At 46.8% G+C, this 17,507-nt stretch overlaps 1 protein-coding gene across 1 annotated transcript in view; it reads left to right on the top strand.

The window, feature by feature from the left end:
- Positions 1–1,872, top strand: part of LOC121104297 (mediator of DNA damage checkpoint protein 1-like) — a 6,776-nt gene extending 4,904 nt beyond the window's left edge. The window contains exons 5-6 of the mRNA XM_040636964.1: positions 797–1,344; positions 1,524–1,872. Coding sequence (XP_040492898.1) covers positions 797–1,344; positions 1,524–1,872 — 897 coding nt within the window. The remainder of the gene's footprint in view (positions 1–796; positions 1,345–1,523) is intronic.
- Positions 1,873–17,507: the final 15,635 nt, after the last annotated feature.

The following is a 17,507-nucleotide window of genomic DNA, read 5'->3' as shown; positions in this document are numbered from 1 at the left end:
GAAAAGGAGCTTCAAGAGGTATTCTGCACCCTCTCTGAATCGGCAGCAGGAGCTGTCTCACTGTCCACCTCCTCCCGAGCTGAGAGTATGGGCCTCTTGCAGGAAAGGCAGAGAGAGCCAAGCCGGTCAGCAGTATGACCTCAAAATTTCTAAAGCAGGGAGTTGTGTAGATATGTGGAAACAGAGACCCTGTGAATTGGCCGTACCTTCTGAAGTGGATGTGCAGAAATACGCCAGAGGCAGGAGGTCCGCCACACGTGATGTCTCACCTCCGGGAATCTGGCCAGCCCGTGAGGTAAGAGGTGGCGGTGTGTTTGGATGTGAAGCTGGCGACGAGCCTCAGACAACGGAGCTGACCTTCGTGCAGCCGCTGAATAATCCACCTCTCTCTGGACCTAGAAGGCCCTGGAAGGAAGCCGGATGGGAGGAACAGATGTCTCCTCCGCACCCCTCCACAGATGACCATTCAGACGGTGTCCCGCCCGAGTCAAAGACTGATGCTGGGGGGGTAGTCATTCGGCCAGAGGTGGCGGTCCCGCAGAAGGCCAGATGTCCCGTCACCTCGTCCCACAGCTCCAGCAACTCAGCCAGCCTCAGCGGGCTTCCTCCCGGGAAAGACCCAGAACAGCCTGAGATGGTGTCGGTTCGGCCTTCAGTCCAGGGGAAGGGCGTCAGACAGCCACCTCTACGCATCAGACTTCCCTGGAGCTCGGGAAAGAGTTGGTCGGGGAACAGTTTTACTCCATGGGAGGCCAGCAGCTTTCATAAATCTCCATCTCTTGCTCCTGCTCCTAAGCCACCAAGTCTTTCCCAGCAACCCCCTGTGAACGTGACTGGAGTTAGCCCGCTTCCTGCAGCCACCCCGTCCACCGCCAGCTCCTCGCTGAGAGCCCTGGCCACCCCGGTCACGGCCACGTCCACGTCCACGTCCCAGAAATCCTCTGTGGAAGTGATTCGAGTTAGCGTGTTTCCTGCAGGCACTTTGCCCACCGGCAGCTCCTCACAAAGAGCCCCGGCCACCCCGGTCGCGGCCAAGTCCCAGGAATCCTCTGTGAAACAGGGCACTCGAGTTAGCAGGCTGCCTGCCACCACCGCCTCCACCGCCAGCTCATCCCAAAGCAGCCCCGCCGCCCAGGTCATGGCCAACTCTGCAGGCCGCAGCCTCCTCAAGGTGGCGGGCCCTGGTTGTGGAGCGCAGGCTTTGGCGAGGGGCTCCGGCCCCGGGCAGGGCTCCAGAGCTGGCGCCGCGGCTCCTGCGGGGATCAAGCCCAGCAGCCTGCCCTCAGGAGCTCGGCCCCCCAGTGCGGTGCCCACTGCAGCGCGGGGTCCTCCGGTCCGCGTTCAGTTTTTTTTAAAGCATGCTTCCGGCCTCAGGCCAGTTACTCTACTGGAGCTTCCACAAGATTCGCTCCTTTTGAACACCCCACAGCAGCCAGAGCAGCGGCTCTATCAGTTGATTCCCCAAGAACAACTTCAGCAAGCCTCCACTTCTGGCCCTCAGCAGCCGGTGCCACGGGGTTCAGGTGCACAAGGTGCAGCCAGTCCGAAAACGGCCTCATCTGCTCAGCCGGCTGTGCTCCTTACCCTCGCTGGAGAGGGGAGTTTGCCGCAGCCCCAGGCAGCGGTGTTGGCTCCGCTCGGCTCTGCGGAGAGCCAGAGGAGACCCGGGCCAGAGCGTCCACCGTCCTGGAACGCACCGCGCTGCAGCCGGCCCCTCTTGCAGCAGGCGCCTCCATGGCGGCCCCTACCCGCAGGCGGCCCGCCCTTGTGACCTGCCCGTGCTGGCGTCTCACCCCAGCCGCAGGCGCCCCTGCCCGCCTTCCGGCCCACCCCATAGCCATGAGCGGCCTACCCATGGCGGCCCCTGCCTAGCCACGCGGGCGAGCCCTGCCACCACTTTGGCCGGCTGCACAGCCGGCTCTCCTGCACCCCACAGCTGCAGGCGCCTGCCTTAGCCCAACTTCGGCCTGCAGCATGGCGGCCCCTGCCCGCCGGCCCCTGCCCACAGCTCCCACCTGGCATAGCCGGCCCCTGCCCAGTCGGCTCTTGCCCGCGCAGCAGCCGGCCCCTGCCCATGGCAGCAGGCTCCTACCCGCATACCGCGGCCCCCTGCCTCGCGGTGGCCTGGAGGTCCGGCAGCAGGTACCACAGTTGAGAATCTTGGGGTGCCGTGGCTGTAGCTGAGTAGCCACTTGTGAACAGCGCCTTAGCCATATCCGGGACCACACTTGGGGCTGCAGAAGCCAGTCAAAGTAAACTGGACAAGCCCGCCTTCCCTTCCCAAATGCATGAGTCTTGCATTATTTTCTCTCTTTTTAAAAATACCCAGAGCATGGGCCCAATCAACTCCCGGTTTTGACTTCATTTTGATTTTGGTTTTCCCTCAGCGTGTCAGTATTTTACCGTTAGTGTTCAAACTCTCTAGGGGAAGCACAACCTACGTGAGTGGTTCGTAGAAACAAGGCAGCAGTTATGGCGGCTATAATTGTTTTGCTTCAGATCGTTGCTTTGTTGCTGTGCTTGTAGACAGTCTTCATGTTCATGTTCACAAGTAGATCCAGCTTAAACCGGGTTCAGTCAAAACTCTAAATATAATTTCTGGCTCTTGCCACACTACGAGGGTGCGTGGGCCATTACTTTACCAGGATTGATTTGTAAGAGTTTGAGAGGAGCTAAAATCCCTGACATAGATCATACCTTTTCAAGGTGTGCGCGGTTCAGTGATGCTCAGTAGCTGGACATTGTGTCTCCCGAGGGAATCTCTAAAGACTGCCCTCCTCTTGCAAGAGTGAAACTCTATCCCAGCGCAGACGGCTCCCCCTCCCAGCCGGGCACCTACCATTCTATTTTCTGTTTCCCGAGTTGGACTGCTTCGAATTTACTTTGTATAAGAATAAGGATGGGTGGTGTTTGTCCTTCTGTGACTGGCACCAGCCATAGCAGAACAGTCCTCAGAGGTTCGCCCACGGTGGCACCTTGGGTCGGAAGGCGTAACTTCTTACAGATGGTTTCCTGACATGTGTCTGTACTGAAGTGACCTATTAAATACTAGAAGCATCTTTTAGAAGAGTGGACTTGTTGTGTGTATGGGGCTCTGGTGGTTTGGTGATATGAATAAGTGCAGTTTTTACCAGTTTGTTTGGAAGGAAACTGTGAAGAAACCTGCCAAAAGATGTGCGCCAGGCTTATACGGAGGGTGTGGGGGCTTTAATGGGCAGAGTGGCTCAGGGGCGCTGCTGGTGGTCCCCAGGCTGCACTCTCCCAGGGGCCGCCTGCCCTCGGAGATTGGCCCCCTCTCCTCCGTTATAATCACTAGCGAAAGGGCGCTTGTGAGATGTCTTGCTTTCTCCCAATGATCCATTTACTTGGTTTAGAACTCAGGTTATTTGCAGAAACTAAAGAGCTACACATTTTTGAAATGTGTTCTATTATTTGTTTGCGTTTCTGTTGGCGACCTCTGGTTGGGTGGTGGGAGCCCCCCACCGTTTCTGCCTGTGTCCCCTCCTGGTGCCCATCAATTGCTGAGCAGCCCGGCTCCCCCATGTCCGTTCCTGCTTTCTTGCATCGGTGGGGCTCAAAACAGCCCTGAAATTCTTTCTGTTTCCCCTTTCTTTTTATGGAGGTAGAATTCACATACGCGAGAGTCACCCATTTTCAGGGGCACTGAAATGCCGAGTGGCATTCACTACATGTACATGGCTGTGCCACCACCAGCTCTATTTCCAAAACAGCTTCCTCACCCCAAAGAGACCTCTGTAGCCAAGAAGCCCCGGCCTCGCCTCCTCCCCTCCCCCAGCCCTGGAAACACCAGTTTGCTTTCTGAGTCTGTGGACCTCCCTGTTCTAGATATTTCCTGATGATGGAAGCAGATAGCATGTGACCTTTCACGTCTGGCCTCTCTCACTTGGCTCGATGTGTTCGAGGTTCCTCCGTGGTGTAACACGCATCGGGCTTTGTTCGTTCTTGTTCGGCTGAATAATATTCCTTGGTGTGCCTGTTCCTCACTTTGCCTATCCATTATCCATCGATGGACGTTTAAGTTGCTTCCACCCTTGCGCCATTGTGAATACTGTTGCTAGGAACATTGGTGTGCAAGGATTTCTTTGAGAGCTTCTCATATTTTGTTGGATTACGCTTTTTAAAGGGCACCCTGTCTCCCTAAACTTTGTTTTTCCATGTACACATGCATGGAGGGAAGTGAGGTCTGGCACTTCCAAAAGAGATGAGCGAAGAGGCAGGTAACGGGTCGTTCCCACTTGATCAACCCCGCTGTGCTGAAGTGCTGTCCCGGCCCTGCTAAGGGAAGATTCTGGCCAACGTCAAGCAAACGAGCCAGACATGCCATGTGAGTGACGCCGAGCCAGGCAGGGCTTTAGGTAACCCATCCTGGACATCTTTGTGTATGGTGCCTGCAGTTTTCAGAAGTGAACCAGCTTAATGACTGCTTGCTAAGAAGAGTTTATGCTGGGTCTTGGGAACCAACCAGGCACCTGCGCTCTGAAGCTCACCCGATTTGATGTACTTCTTTTCTTTTGCCCTCTTGGTACTGGTGACCCTTGGACGATGTGGGGGTTAGGGGCGCCGACTCCCCACGAAGTCAAAAACCTGTGTATATCTCTTGCCTAACCAGAAATTTAACTCCTAATAGTCTATTGTTGACCGGAAGCCTTACCGATCGCTTACACTGTCGGCTAACACGTATGTTGTCTGTTATATGTATTATATACTGTATTCTTACGATAAAGTAAGCTAGAGAAATGAAAACATTATGGAAATTATTGGGAAGAGAGAATACATTTCTAGTACTGTGACATAGATATCAAGTGTAATCTGCATCTAGGTGGGCCCATGCAGCTCAAACTGGTGTTGTTCAAGGTCCAACTGTACTGCAGGGACACAGCAACTTAACTTGTGGTGGAGTAATGGGATGCAGTCCTCCTGGACAAGCAAATAAGTTCAGCTTTGTGTCAAATTACCATTGGTGGTCTATGATTATTTCCTTGTAATGATGCTTACCAAAGTGTGTACTTCATGGAAGGTCCCTTTTGAGGATTCAACTAAGTTTTGTGAATAAACCTTACATTCATTTTCGTATCTTGAGAACCTGGAGGCTCTTTCCTACGGCAGGTCAAATTCATCATCTTAGTTTGAAATTAGATTCATGCAGTATATGTGTTCATGACTTACTGGCTGACCAACATGTAGTGGTTGTGTGAAAGTAGGTGGCTCCAGAATGTTCCAACAGGGAGCAGAAAAGATGGGCCAGGAGATGATCATCTAGGAAAATTAGGTGGGGCCAGTATAGCAGGACGTGTCTGGCAACTGGGGCCTCTGTCACAGCATGGAGTTTGGCAACAAAATTGTATTTTTTTAAGGCTACTTGCAAGTGTACGGAGGAGTCTGGTTCTAGGTCACTGCTATCCAATCGAAATATGATGTGGGCCCCATATATAATTTAAATTTTCTAGTAGTCACATTTTATTAAGTAAATAGAAACCGGAGAAATTATCCTTAATAATTAATTTTACCCAGGATATTCAAAAGATCATCATATCTCCATGTAATCAATATTTTAAAAAGTTTTATTTTTTAAAAAGATTTAATTAATTAATTTATTTGAGAGTGAGAGCAGGAGAGCGAGAGAGCGAGAGAGAGAGAGCATAAACAGGAGCAGAGGAGAAGAGGGAGAGGGAGAAGCAGACTCCCCACTGAGCAGGGAGCTGATGTGGGGCTTGATCCGTGGATCCTGGGATCATGACCTGAGCTGCTGGCAGATCCTTAATGGACTGAACCACCCAGGTGCCCTAAAGATTTTATTTTTAAGTAATCTCCACACCTAGTGTGGGCCTCGAACTCACAGCCCTGGGATCAAGAGTCACACACTCCACTGACTGAGACACCTAGGTACCCCTTATATCCTTAATGAGATATTTTACATTCCTTTATTTTTACTAAATCTTCAAAATCCAGACAGTTAGAGCCTCTCTTAATTCAGGTGCTAGATTTTCATCAGAAATATTTGATCTGTTCTTAGTTTCTTATAAAATCTCCAGCTGAAAATGTAGGTTCACTTTCCAACCACACAAGTTTTCCAATAATTGGATTAAGTACCAGTTTTTAAATTTATGTTAGTTAAAAAAAGTTAGTTCCTCAGTCTCACTAACCATGTTTCAAGTGGTCAGTTGCCACATGTGGCTATGGTGTTGAACAGGGCAGTTCTAGAGGGAGGAGCAGCAAAGGAGATCTTAGAGCTCAGGCAGGAAGTGGGTAACAGGGCTTGAGAAAAGGCAGGGGCCAATCAGTGGAGCGCACAGTTGGGAGTGGGAGTGATCATGCTGATTCCGTGTGCTTAGCCAGAGCTCCCAGAAATGCTCGCTTCTGGTCACCTGGGCCTGCAGGGGCAGAGTAGAGAGCAAGCGGCCCCAGCCATGGGGCCGGGAGAGTAATAGAGACTGGAAAACAAGGGTCAGCTCTTCCCAGGCTCTGCCTGGCAGTATTCAAAATGCTAACGAGGAGGGCGGAAACCATCCCTGTAGTTAATTTTAACTCACCTATTCCACCTCTGCCCTCAAGGAGCTTGGAACCTATGGGAGACACACTTGCCCTTTAACTCCTCTTCCTCCATTTTCTTGGTCTCTTGCTCCTCAACCCACCATGAAGCCAGAGCAACCCTGAACTGGTAATTGTGGGAGCTATGGTGATGCGTACAGGGAGGCTCACCATATCATTCTCTGTATTTTGGCATACGTTTGTAATTGGCTATATATATCCATTTGAACAGTCAAGTTCCTGATGTTCCCACGGCTCTATGATACACCTTGCCCCATCCCAATCTTCACCTTGTGCCGAAGTCCTGCCAGGCTTGGCTCTCGGCTTGTCCTTCATTCTTTCCTGCTGCATTCCCATAGCCGCAGGCAGCAAAGGGTGTGCGAGTTAATTGTTAAATTCAGTTCAACAAGTTCCTCATTAGGGACAAATTACCTGAGTTTGAAATCTGCTAATTTTCCAATCAGAGTGAGTGTTTGCACTTGTGATTTGGAAATAATTACCATATGGTAAAAGCAAAACCTATGTGGGGATTAAAGTAAAGGTGAGGGAGGACAGGAGCTTATTTTGGCATCTTCCCTGGTAACTCATGTTAGCATATGCAGATTAGTTGAGGTGCCTCTGGGGTTTGGGTGGGAAAGCTCACCTGTACTTCAGTTTTGCAAAGGCTGTTTACTTCATGTGCTAATACCACTGAAAGGTGACCTTGGCCTTAAAGGGAGAGCTGTGTGGCCTTTATAGGCCTGAATTGCTTCTGGAAAGAGAAGAGTCTTTTGAATTTAGCTGTTTCATCTAAAAATACATCTATGCTTTTGCTTTAATTCGTCGTCAGCCTAAAGCTTCTTCCTGAGTTACAAATGAAAACATCTCCTTGGGGGTGGAAGTGGTGAGCCTAAAAGTCCTTTGGGTGATCTTAACAATGGATGGATGAAGGAAAAGCTCATCTGAAAGCATTTGAAGAAATGTGGGATAAGATCTGGTGTAGAAATCTGAGTCGGTAACTTTCAGTCAGTTTGTCCCAGTCCCAATTACTATATTACCAGTTCGGGACACTTGGAAACCCACAGTAAAGAACAGTCAAGGTTTTGGGTAATTTACGAGCCAATGCAGAAAACTCCTCCTGAGACTTTGCTTTTGAAATTTGGAGCCCAGAAGAGCTTGTCTCCCTCGAGAAGGCAGTGTCCCTCTTCCTTTCTGGTAACTGGAACTGTATTTCCCTTTACACCTCAGCTGACAGGAAACTCAAAACCAAATTTGAAACTGAAATCACCATGTTTACATGTATGGTTAGCACTTCAGCATTCCTTGCTCTTTTTAAAATTTTAATTGCTATTTTAGTAGTTCTTTTTACTTGTCTTTTGTCATAGACTACTTCAAATCTTTTGTCAAAAGAAACTGGCAATGAATGCCTCCATACAATCATAAACAAATACATAAATAGCGGCTTCTATTCGTTTATATACACTGCCTCTAATCTTAATAACCTTGCCCATTAGGTATTATGGTCTTCTTAGGACTGAAGAAACTGAGGGTCAGATAGGACCGGCTTGAGGCAATAAAGGTATTAAGTGGCACAGTTGATATTTTCTTTCTCCTTCCAAGTCCGTGCCTGTGCCTGGGTACATGTAACTGATGTGTTGACAGGTCTCAACTCAGTGGTGGATTGTGTACATGAAACTCTTATTTTTTCCAATCACTGCTTTCAACCATGTGGCACCAAGCCTCTTTTCCCATTCTTTCATGACACCTTGGGCATATCTCATAATTGTCAGTGTTACCTTGGTTGGTAAAGCTGATCAATCCCAAGTACAATTTCAATATTACATCCTCTGGGAGACAGAGGACTTCTGCGGATATAGTCCTCTTCCAGCTCTAATGCTGTGATATAGTGAGGTGCCCTGCAGGGCGGCGGGGACGGGGATCTCCGCACAGGGGCTGTTCTGTTTTTCATCTGGCCTCCTCCTTCTCGGGGGCCTCTCTCAGCCAAGGGCAGCTATGCCTGCTGACTCCCATGCCCTTCTCCCGGTTCTGCCTCTCGTCTGCTGGACAGCCATCTAAGAAATCGCTGTGCTCCTCCATACGGAGCCTTAGAAACTGCTAAGGTCCTTTTTCCAACTCTGACGGCTGGGAGTGATGTTCCCATTTTCTTTCCAGGCACGTTACGCCTCAGTACTTTTTGAGCTTCTCACGTTCGGTTATCTCTTGACCACAAGGGGGCACCAGACTCCAGGTTCACGCACAACACACCGCTCAGCTATTTGTTAGGCCCGGGCAAGAATTTCCTCACCTATAGCTCCCGCGGCCGCAGGGTGGGCCTGTGGATCTGTGCAGCTCGCCGAGGGTCCAGGCAGGAAACCAGGTGCCAACTTTCCCGGCATGCAGCTCTCTTAGGGTTCTCCCTTCCATGTTTCTCGGTTTGGGGGAGCAGGAGGGCACCGGTGTATCTCCTCTCCCCATTCCCATTCTGCCCCAGGAGAAAGCAGGCTCTCACCAGGAACACTCAGCCCCCCCCGCCCTCCCCTCTCCGGTCCTCTCGTGTGGACATAGTGTGGTGGGTGGTGGCCCGAAGGGAACAGTCTGAGCTGTAATAGGGCCAGCTGTGCCATTTCTCAGTACTTTTCTCTGAGAGTATGCGTCTGCTGGGTTGGAAGCTTAGAACCCTTCTTCAGGATGTGGGAGCCCCTGATACTTTCTGTTTCCAGCATTGGGCTTCAGCAGCTCTGGGACAACAGGAAGAATCCTTTTGCACGCACGCGCGCACACGCACGCACTCACAGCTTCCCAGCCTTCCATTGTCTCCATCCGCAAACTCTGGCTTCGCCCTCCCAGTTTTCAATGGGAAAGGGCAGAGGTCTACAACTGGTGGGACAGTTTTTCGAAGGACTGTTTGGGGTGAGTTTTCTGCAGAGTTTAAGACTTGAGTAAGAAGTCAGCGGCGAAGGTGGGGGCAGCTCGGGAAGCTTTCGCCCTCCACCCCTATTATCGCTCTGGGGGGCATTCTTTGATAGGGGAAAGTGATGTTCCCTCAGAGTTGTGTAAAGTGGTATGCAAAAATGGCTTCAAAACAAAGCCCCTCCTGCCCCGCCCCCACCCAGCAGGCTTACACTTGGGCTGTAACCAGCTCTTTACGAAGTGTTGGAGACTTTGTGCCAGAGTTGGAGGGGGAAGGGGGTGATTTTAAGAAGTGTTATCTGGGGCTATGCATCTTCCTCATACTCTGAGAAACCAGTTATTTTGAAATTATTATATTTTTTTGGTGTTGTTTGGAGAGTGTGGCATTTGAAGTTGAGATTATGGAGGCCTATGGTTATCAATAATGAGGACGGCTAGGGTAAAACCATGGGAGTGATGAACACAATCATTGGAAGAGGAGGTCAAAGAGCCCGGGGACCAGACTATTGGAAGGCTCATCTATCTGTAAGGATACTGAAATCACTGAGAATTCTTATGTTATAGTAATCAATCAGGCCCTAGAATCTTCAATGTATGCAGGGGAGTTGACTTCCCACTGTGCGGAAGAAGAATGGTTGGTTTTAGGGGTCAATTAGATCAAGATATCCCTTGATACTGGTTGTGGGAGACTTCTTCAATGTCATCTTTTAAATATTGAGAGCATGCTTATATTGCAAGGCCTTTTGCTTGATACTTTGGAAGAGGAGTAAGGCACTTTCTCCATCTTCAGTGGGATTAAAGCTTATTCAGGGAAAACAGTTTGTAACTATGTGAGGTGATAGATGTTAACTGAATTTATTGCGGTAATCATTTCGCAATATATACATATGTCAAATGATTGTGTTGTACACCTAGAATGAATACAATGTTATATGTCAATTATATCTCAATAAAACTGGGGAAAAAGTCTACTCAGAGAGAAGGGAAATACACAAATGACTATGAATCAAGGAGATTTGGCAAGTATGGTTAAAGATAAGTCTTTCCTGGGGTGCCTGGGTGGCGCAGTGGTTAAGCGTCTGCCTTCGGCTCAGGGCGTGATCCCCGCGTTCTGGGATCGAGCCCCACATCAGGCTCTTCCACTATGAGCCTGCTTCTTCCTCTCCCACTCCCCCTGCTTGTGTTCCCTCTCTCGCTGGCTGTCTCTGTCAAATAAATAAATAAAATCTTTTTTTAAAAAAAAGATAAGTCTTTCGCAAAGGAATTGGGGAAGACTTCACAAAGGAGATGACCTTTGGGTGGATCTTGGCTTTGATTTTGATAGGTTGAGATGGGTGTGGGAAGAGGTGTTCTTAGCAGGGGAGCGCCGGAGGGTGATGTGTGCAGAGCGGGAGCTATCTATGTAGCATGGCGTATGTGCAGAGAGGTAGTGAAGGATAAGGCTGCAATGATGGATTTGCTCCATATCCTGGATCTTCTTGGTAATTTAAATGAAACAAAGACTCTGCTGTTTGAATAAGGAATCCAACAGAGGACAGATGTGTAATACTCTCGTGCCTCAAGGGAGAGAAAGAAATTCCAAAGCTCTTCTTCCACTTAACAAAGAAATCTGACAGATAAATTTGTCACTTTCTGGGAAACAGAATTGACAATTTAAGTATTATTATTAGCAGAGCGACACATTATTAAGTAAGATGACCATAGTTTCAGACCTTTAGGTGTTACAGGTTCTATTTTACAAGACATAGCAACAAACGCTGATATTCAGGTATCTTAAAAGATACGTTTCCTTACAAATAACACTTTAAAGGACAGTTTTATAGTAACAGAAAACAAAACAAGATCATGGCCTTTCACTCAAACCTCCATATTGGCCAGGAGTGTGGGACAGATACTTGAGTAAATGTTCCCAGTTATAGTTTCATGACATGACACTGCCTTTGTGCCACACAATAGTGTCTGCTTCTCTGCACCTGTAGGAAGGGAACATTTTCGGGGCGCCTGGGTGGCTCAGTCGTTAAGTGTCTGCCTTCGACTTGGGGCGTGATCCCGGGGTCCTGGGATCGAGCCCCACATCAGGCTCCTCCGCTGGGAGCCTGCTTCTTCCTCTCCCACTCCCCCTGCTTGTGTTTCCTCTCTCACTGGCTGTCTCTCTCTGTCAAATAAATAAAATCTTAAAAAAAAAAAAAGGAAGGGAACATTTTCTCTTTATTTTCCTGAGATTTCTCACCAGCAGTTGGACTGGCAGTTTTAAGATAAAGCATTAAAATTCCAAGAAGCTTAAATCTTAAAATAGGAAAAAGAAAAAAGGTTATCGAGTAGGTTAACAAATTAAATATGAAATCGACAACATTAGGGTGAACCCTATGAAATTGCTGATATTTGACCATTTTTGCCCAATTAAATTGGCAGTTTTGTATGGTTTAATCTAATATCTCCAGTTTCAGTCTTGAACGGCAAGTGAGAAATGCGAAGTTAATTCGGTTAATACTGGGGAGTCACCACTGGAGGAAAGTGCTGTGATTGGAGCCGTGGTTTAGCAAAAGATGGTCTGGCAGGAATGTGAAGGAGGAGTTGGAGGGGGAGAAACTGGATTAAACCTTACTTTAATACCCATCGTACTGGAAATATACTCCTAGATCTGCACCCATAGTATAAATCGATTAAGAAGCTACATTAGCAGTAACCTTCTAAGTTAAAGATTGAGAGTTTCAATGTCTCCCCAGTGATGGGCTACTATGGGTGGCCTGTAAAAATGGGTTTTTATGCTCCAGTAGATCCAAATCTTGGCAAACTGTTCTATTAACCTGATTAAAAAAGAAAAAAACCCACTCTTGATCTACCTACATCAAGGAGGAAAGGAGGCATCTTCAAATCCATGGCTCTCCATGTTTGCCTTCCCATCGCACAGATTCCATGCAGCCTGCTGAGACACCCTTCCTCGAATCTTCCTGAGAAACATAGGTTTATAGCTATAGATAATACTGTGAATGGCAGTTGCATTTTGACTGCTTTTTTGAGGATAAGGCAGACTGGTAAAGGAATAAAATGCCATGAGAATAAAATCATAGGGCTTTTTGGGCAAGCCCCCAAGTCACAGAATAGGCTCACTAGCGGGGAATACTCTTATTTCATTGTTTCTCAAACTTTGGTGTGCTTGCAGAATCCCTGGGGTCCTTGTGAAAACACAGATGGCTGAGCCCCACCCTTGGAATTTCGGATTTGGTAGATCTGGGTGTAGGGGGCCTGAGAATGGGCATCTCTGACAAGTTCCCAGCTGAGGCTGTTGCTTCTTCTGGTCCTGGGACCGCACTTTGAGAACACTGCTGTACTCTCTGAGGAAAGGTCTGAATATGCCTGTGAGAAGGGGGCGCTGCTCCTGAAGAAAGAGAAGCATGAAAGGTTAAAAAAGAAAAAAAGCAGGATAGAATAAGGATAGAATACTCAAGTAACTGATGTCATCCAGGTTGGTCTGCATGAGTGAGCCCTGAGAAAGAGCATTTCTAAAAAGTTCTCAGATGCTGCTGCTGTTTCTGGGCCAGGGACCACCCACACTTTGAAAACCACAGTCTGTGTACTGATTACGTGGCAGTCCTCCAGGGTGAGTGCCCTATTTCCAAATTTAAATCTGAACTATTTTTGGAGGAGACCCTTCAAAAATTTGGGTTCTCTGGGCAGAATGCCAATTGTCTCCCGGTCTTAATACCTTTATCTTAGTGAAATGGGTGGTAAAGACAGAGCAGGACCCTGGGGGAGGGGGGAGGAGGCAGAGGAGAGGAGTCTCATCAACTAATAATCTCTTGCTAGAGACCCACTGGTTCCCAAGTCACCAGATCTACAAAGCTAAATATATATCCACGTGAGTATTTTAAGCAATAGAGAAAACAGGAAAATATCAAAGGTGATAGTGGAGATACAATGCTATTAAGATTCATTTTTAAACCTGCTGGTTGTTTGTTACATTAAAACCTTCTGAGAGAGAAAAGTTACGATCATTACTCTTTGACCTGGACATTCTTGGAAACAGGAGGGCCTGGCTTTTACAAGAGTCAGCCTGTGTTCTGGAACACCATTTACTTCATAAAAATACCATGTGTGTTTTCTTTGCTATTCCTGGGGAGGGAGTACCAGTTTCAAAATCCCTTCCTCTAGTTAAAAATGATGTTATCAACTATCTCCTTAATCAGTAACTATAAAATACTATGTTATTATATCAAGAATGAGCTTGGAGACCTCAAGATGCCAAATATAGTTATGGCAGAGAGTGAGGGCCAGAGTGAATGGAGATACAAAAGCACCTCTATTTGTTCACATCTTGAAATTATAGGGTTGTGGGGAAAATATTATCCAGTCTTCCTAAGAACTGGCAGTATTCTAGTTGCTATACTTTTTTTGACGTGTTTTTGAAGCAAAGCTTAAGTATAGTCATAAGGACAGACTCTGGATCTTATTTTTTTCAATTCCCATGATGATTTTAATATGGTAGTCATTCATTGAGGCAATTAAGGGATTGAGTAATTAAAGGGGTAGGGTTTGCCTTAAAATCAGTAGCATGGCCTACAGATACCATTTCTCCCTGCTATTGTCCTAGTGCCTGGGACCATGCCCCAAGTCCAGAATAATCCTTGACTAAATTAGGCTGTCTGGACTACTGCTTCCCAGTTCCCATCAGGACCTGTCTATGGAAGATGGATTCAGTTGCAGAGAAATAAGTATGATTGTATGTATGCTAGTACAAGTTTGTCTTTTTAGTCATCAGTTATATTGATTTTCTCAGCCATTATTTCTCTGAAAATTGTCTTCAGAAAAAGAACATCAGCCAGGTGCCCTTTCTGGCCAGTATAAGGCCAAGTCTGCTTCCTCTGGTCATGGGTCGAGAACCTTTTAATCAAACTTTCCATCGGAGGAGTCAAGGTCAGTGCACTGAGAATCTGTAAAGTAGGGTTGCCAGATTTAGCAAATAAAAATACAGGACACCCAATTAAATTTGAATTTCAGGTAAACAATTAATGATTTTTAAACTATGTCCCATATACAGCTATTCAAATTTAAATTAATTAAAATGAAATAACATGTAAAATGCAATTCCCAAGTGGCACTGGCCGTGTTGTCAAATGCTACATGTGGCTAGTGGCTGCTGTATTGGACAGCGCAGGTTAGTACACATTACAGAACATCTCCATCACCAGAGAAAATTCTGTTGGACAGTGCTGCTCACAGTGAGCCAGGAAGATATTCCTGGAGCTAGGTCCCCAGGCAGGTGGTCTGGGTTAGCAGGCCCTTGACATCCCATCTCTTCCTCCTTTACAGACAAAAATGCAAGTGATCGCCAGAGACCACAGGGAAAGGGGTAGTTCAACCCTGTGCGCATTCGTGGGGCTGATCACTCAGTGTCCGGGCAGAACCGGCTAAATTCTCTGCCTAGCGTTGCTCCCAAGAAAAACAGATCTTTCATATTTGTGTGGGGCTTTGCAGATAACCGAGCGCTTCCAAGTCCACGTGGGATTTTTAACTCTGGGTGGTAATCAGGCCCATGAGAAAAATGAGAACAGGAAAGTGAAACTGGTGCCAGAAGGAAGGTGCCAGAAAGAATTGCCTCGTGTTAGAGTGCAGGATTTCACACTTGAGCAGGCATCAGAATCCCCTGGAGGGCTTCTTAAGACGCGAATTGCTGCCCCCCCCCAAAGTTCCTCGTTTGGTAGGTCTGGGCTAGGGCCCAAGAATTTGTATTTCTCACAAGTCCCCAGGTCCAAAATGCCGGTCCAGGGACCACACTTTGAAAACCACTGCTATTGTGCTGTACCCGGCCGAGTGATATAATGATTTAGAACTTTTTGTTTTCTCTGACCTAGCAGACCCCTCACCCTTTTGGGGCCCCTTTGACCAGCTGTGTCTGTTCACTTATTTGTATCATTATCACTTTTATCCTTTGGGTGGCTTTTATCCATCTGCTGGTTTGGAAGTAAATCAGCGTGGAAGCAACATCAGCCGAGTCCAAGTTGACATTCTCCCCTGTCTCTGCATCAGACCGTGGTGTGCTCGGATTGTGGTCTGGCCAAGCTCACTGGGTAGATATCTGAAGTTTTCATTTACCTATACACAAACTAAGCATCAGAAATGGAAAAAGGAAATAACTTGCTCAGGGTCACAGAGCTAGTGAGAGGTGGAACCAGGATACGAATCCAAGATTTCCAACCTCAGTTTTGGTACTAAGAATGCCCAGAGGTTTGTGAGAGTGTTCTGAGGTTCGTGGTTTTTTCAAATGATAATGGAGTTTGTTATAATTTTGACTGTAAAGGCCTTCGAAGTGGATTAGGTGTTCTCCAGCAGTTTGTGGAGATCAGCTGGACCTGTTTGGGGCATCAGCCTCTTGGTTGCTTTACCACCCAACTGACTACTTCACCTTAGAGTGGTGGTTTTCACCATTTTACAGCTTTCAATGATTTTTATTCACTTGTTTAACTTGTCCTCATAATGGATTATTGGCTAAAGAGAGGAGACATCAAGAATATGAGTTAGAACATAACGAGCTACCAAACAATACACTTAAGAATGGTTCAGATGGTAAACAAAAAATAGAACGATCTATTTATGAGGGACATAAAAATGATAATTCTCAATTTTGAGCTCAGATCTATAAGGTATATTCATATTATCATTTCTTAATACATTAGGGTATCTCTAGTTCTTCTAAACAAAAGTGAAAAGGAGAAATTTTTATCCAATTTGGCTTTTCCTTTATTGGGAATAAAATTATCCAAACCCACAGTGTGTTATTTCTGGAGAAGTACTTGCAAATAGCAGCCAGAAAGTACTCGTGTCTCCTCTTTTAGAAACAAACCATGAAAATTATAATAATAAAGTAATTGATTTTTTTAAGTGCAAAATTCAAGAATTCCAAATACCAGGTCATAGAAGCTGTTCAGAGGGCGGTAACACATAGTTAAATTTCAGTCTAGATATTAATACATATTTGGGCCCAAACACAATATTGATGTGTCGTTTTGAATTCGTAGCTAAGCCATGTTCTTTCTTGCGTACTGAATTTAAAATAACTTAAGCAGCATGCACCACTTGTTAAATGGGGGAAGAGTCAAACTTCGTCCTTATATATTGTGAATATTATTAAAGAATATATTAAAATAGAAATTATAATACAGTCTTTAATAGTGTACTGATCTAGATTCATTTTTTAAAAGTTGCCTCTTCTTATATATCATGCTAAAATAACACAGTGATTTAGCATTTTTGTGGAGACCGATGAGATGACAGATTTCTGTGAATATACTTTATAAGGATCAAGACTGGAAGCGAGGGGTGACTTCTATGGAGAGAGAGGGTAGGTTGGTGTGTGTCTGACTGTGTTTTCTGTTAGTCAGGGCTTTTATGCTAACATCATTTCTATTGCAAGTAATAGAAGTCTAAATCAAGCCAGTTTAAGCAAAAAGAGGGGTTTATTGGCTCAGCAAACTGACATGTTCTCGAGGGCTCTAAGACTCAACTATATCAGAAGGCTCTCTGCCATTCCCTCTCTCCTCTCAGCTCTGTGTCTCTCTTTGCGTTGGTTTCTTTATCTCCTGGATATTCTTCCATGTAGTTGGGGGAGAGGGCAAACTCACATCATTCCAGCTTAGTTGGCTTCAGGGAAAACAAGAGCTTTTCTCTTCTACTATCCATAGATGGTGGACAAACAGATGATAGGTAGGAAGCAGAAAAACAAAAGGAGGATACAATTCCAGGAAGAATCCCAGTTAACTCTGTACGATTCCTGTTCCCACCTCCAGTGGCTGGGGAGATGGGCTGCTATGACTGGCCAGGCTTTGATGACATGCCATCCATGTCGCGGGGGCGGGGTGGGGATAGAGAACCACACAAAGTGGGAGAAAGGCAGTGCCACAGCGAAAAGGGGCCTGAAGAAGGAAGACAGAGACAGGCTGCAGACAGAGTGGCTCTGGTGTGTGTGTTACCCGGATGTCTTCAAGGTCTCCAGACACCTTGGATGTCCCATGGAAAACAGCTTGAGCTCCTGAGCTGGACATTCCCCATTTGTCCCTCCGGATCTCATCTGG

Source organism: Ursus maritimus, assembly GCF_017311325.1.
Source record: "Ursus maritimus isolate PB19 chromosome X unlocalized genomic scaffold, ASM1731132v1 scaffold_X1, whole genome shotgun sequence".
Taxonomy (NCBI): Eukaryota; Metazoa; Chordata; class Mammalia; order Carnivora; family Ursidae; genus Ursus; species Ursus maritimus.
The sequence above is the reverse complement of the archived record's forward strand: the minus strand, read 5'-3'. Positions and strand labels throughout refer to the sequence as shown.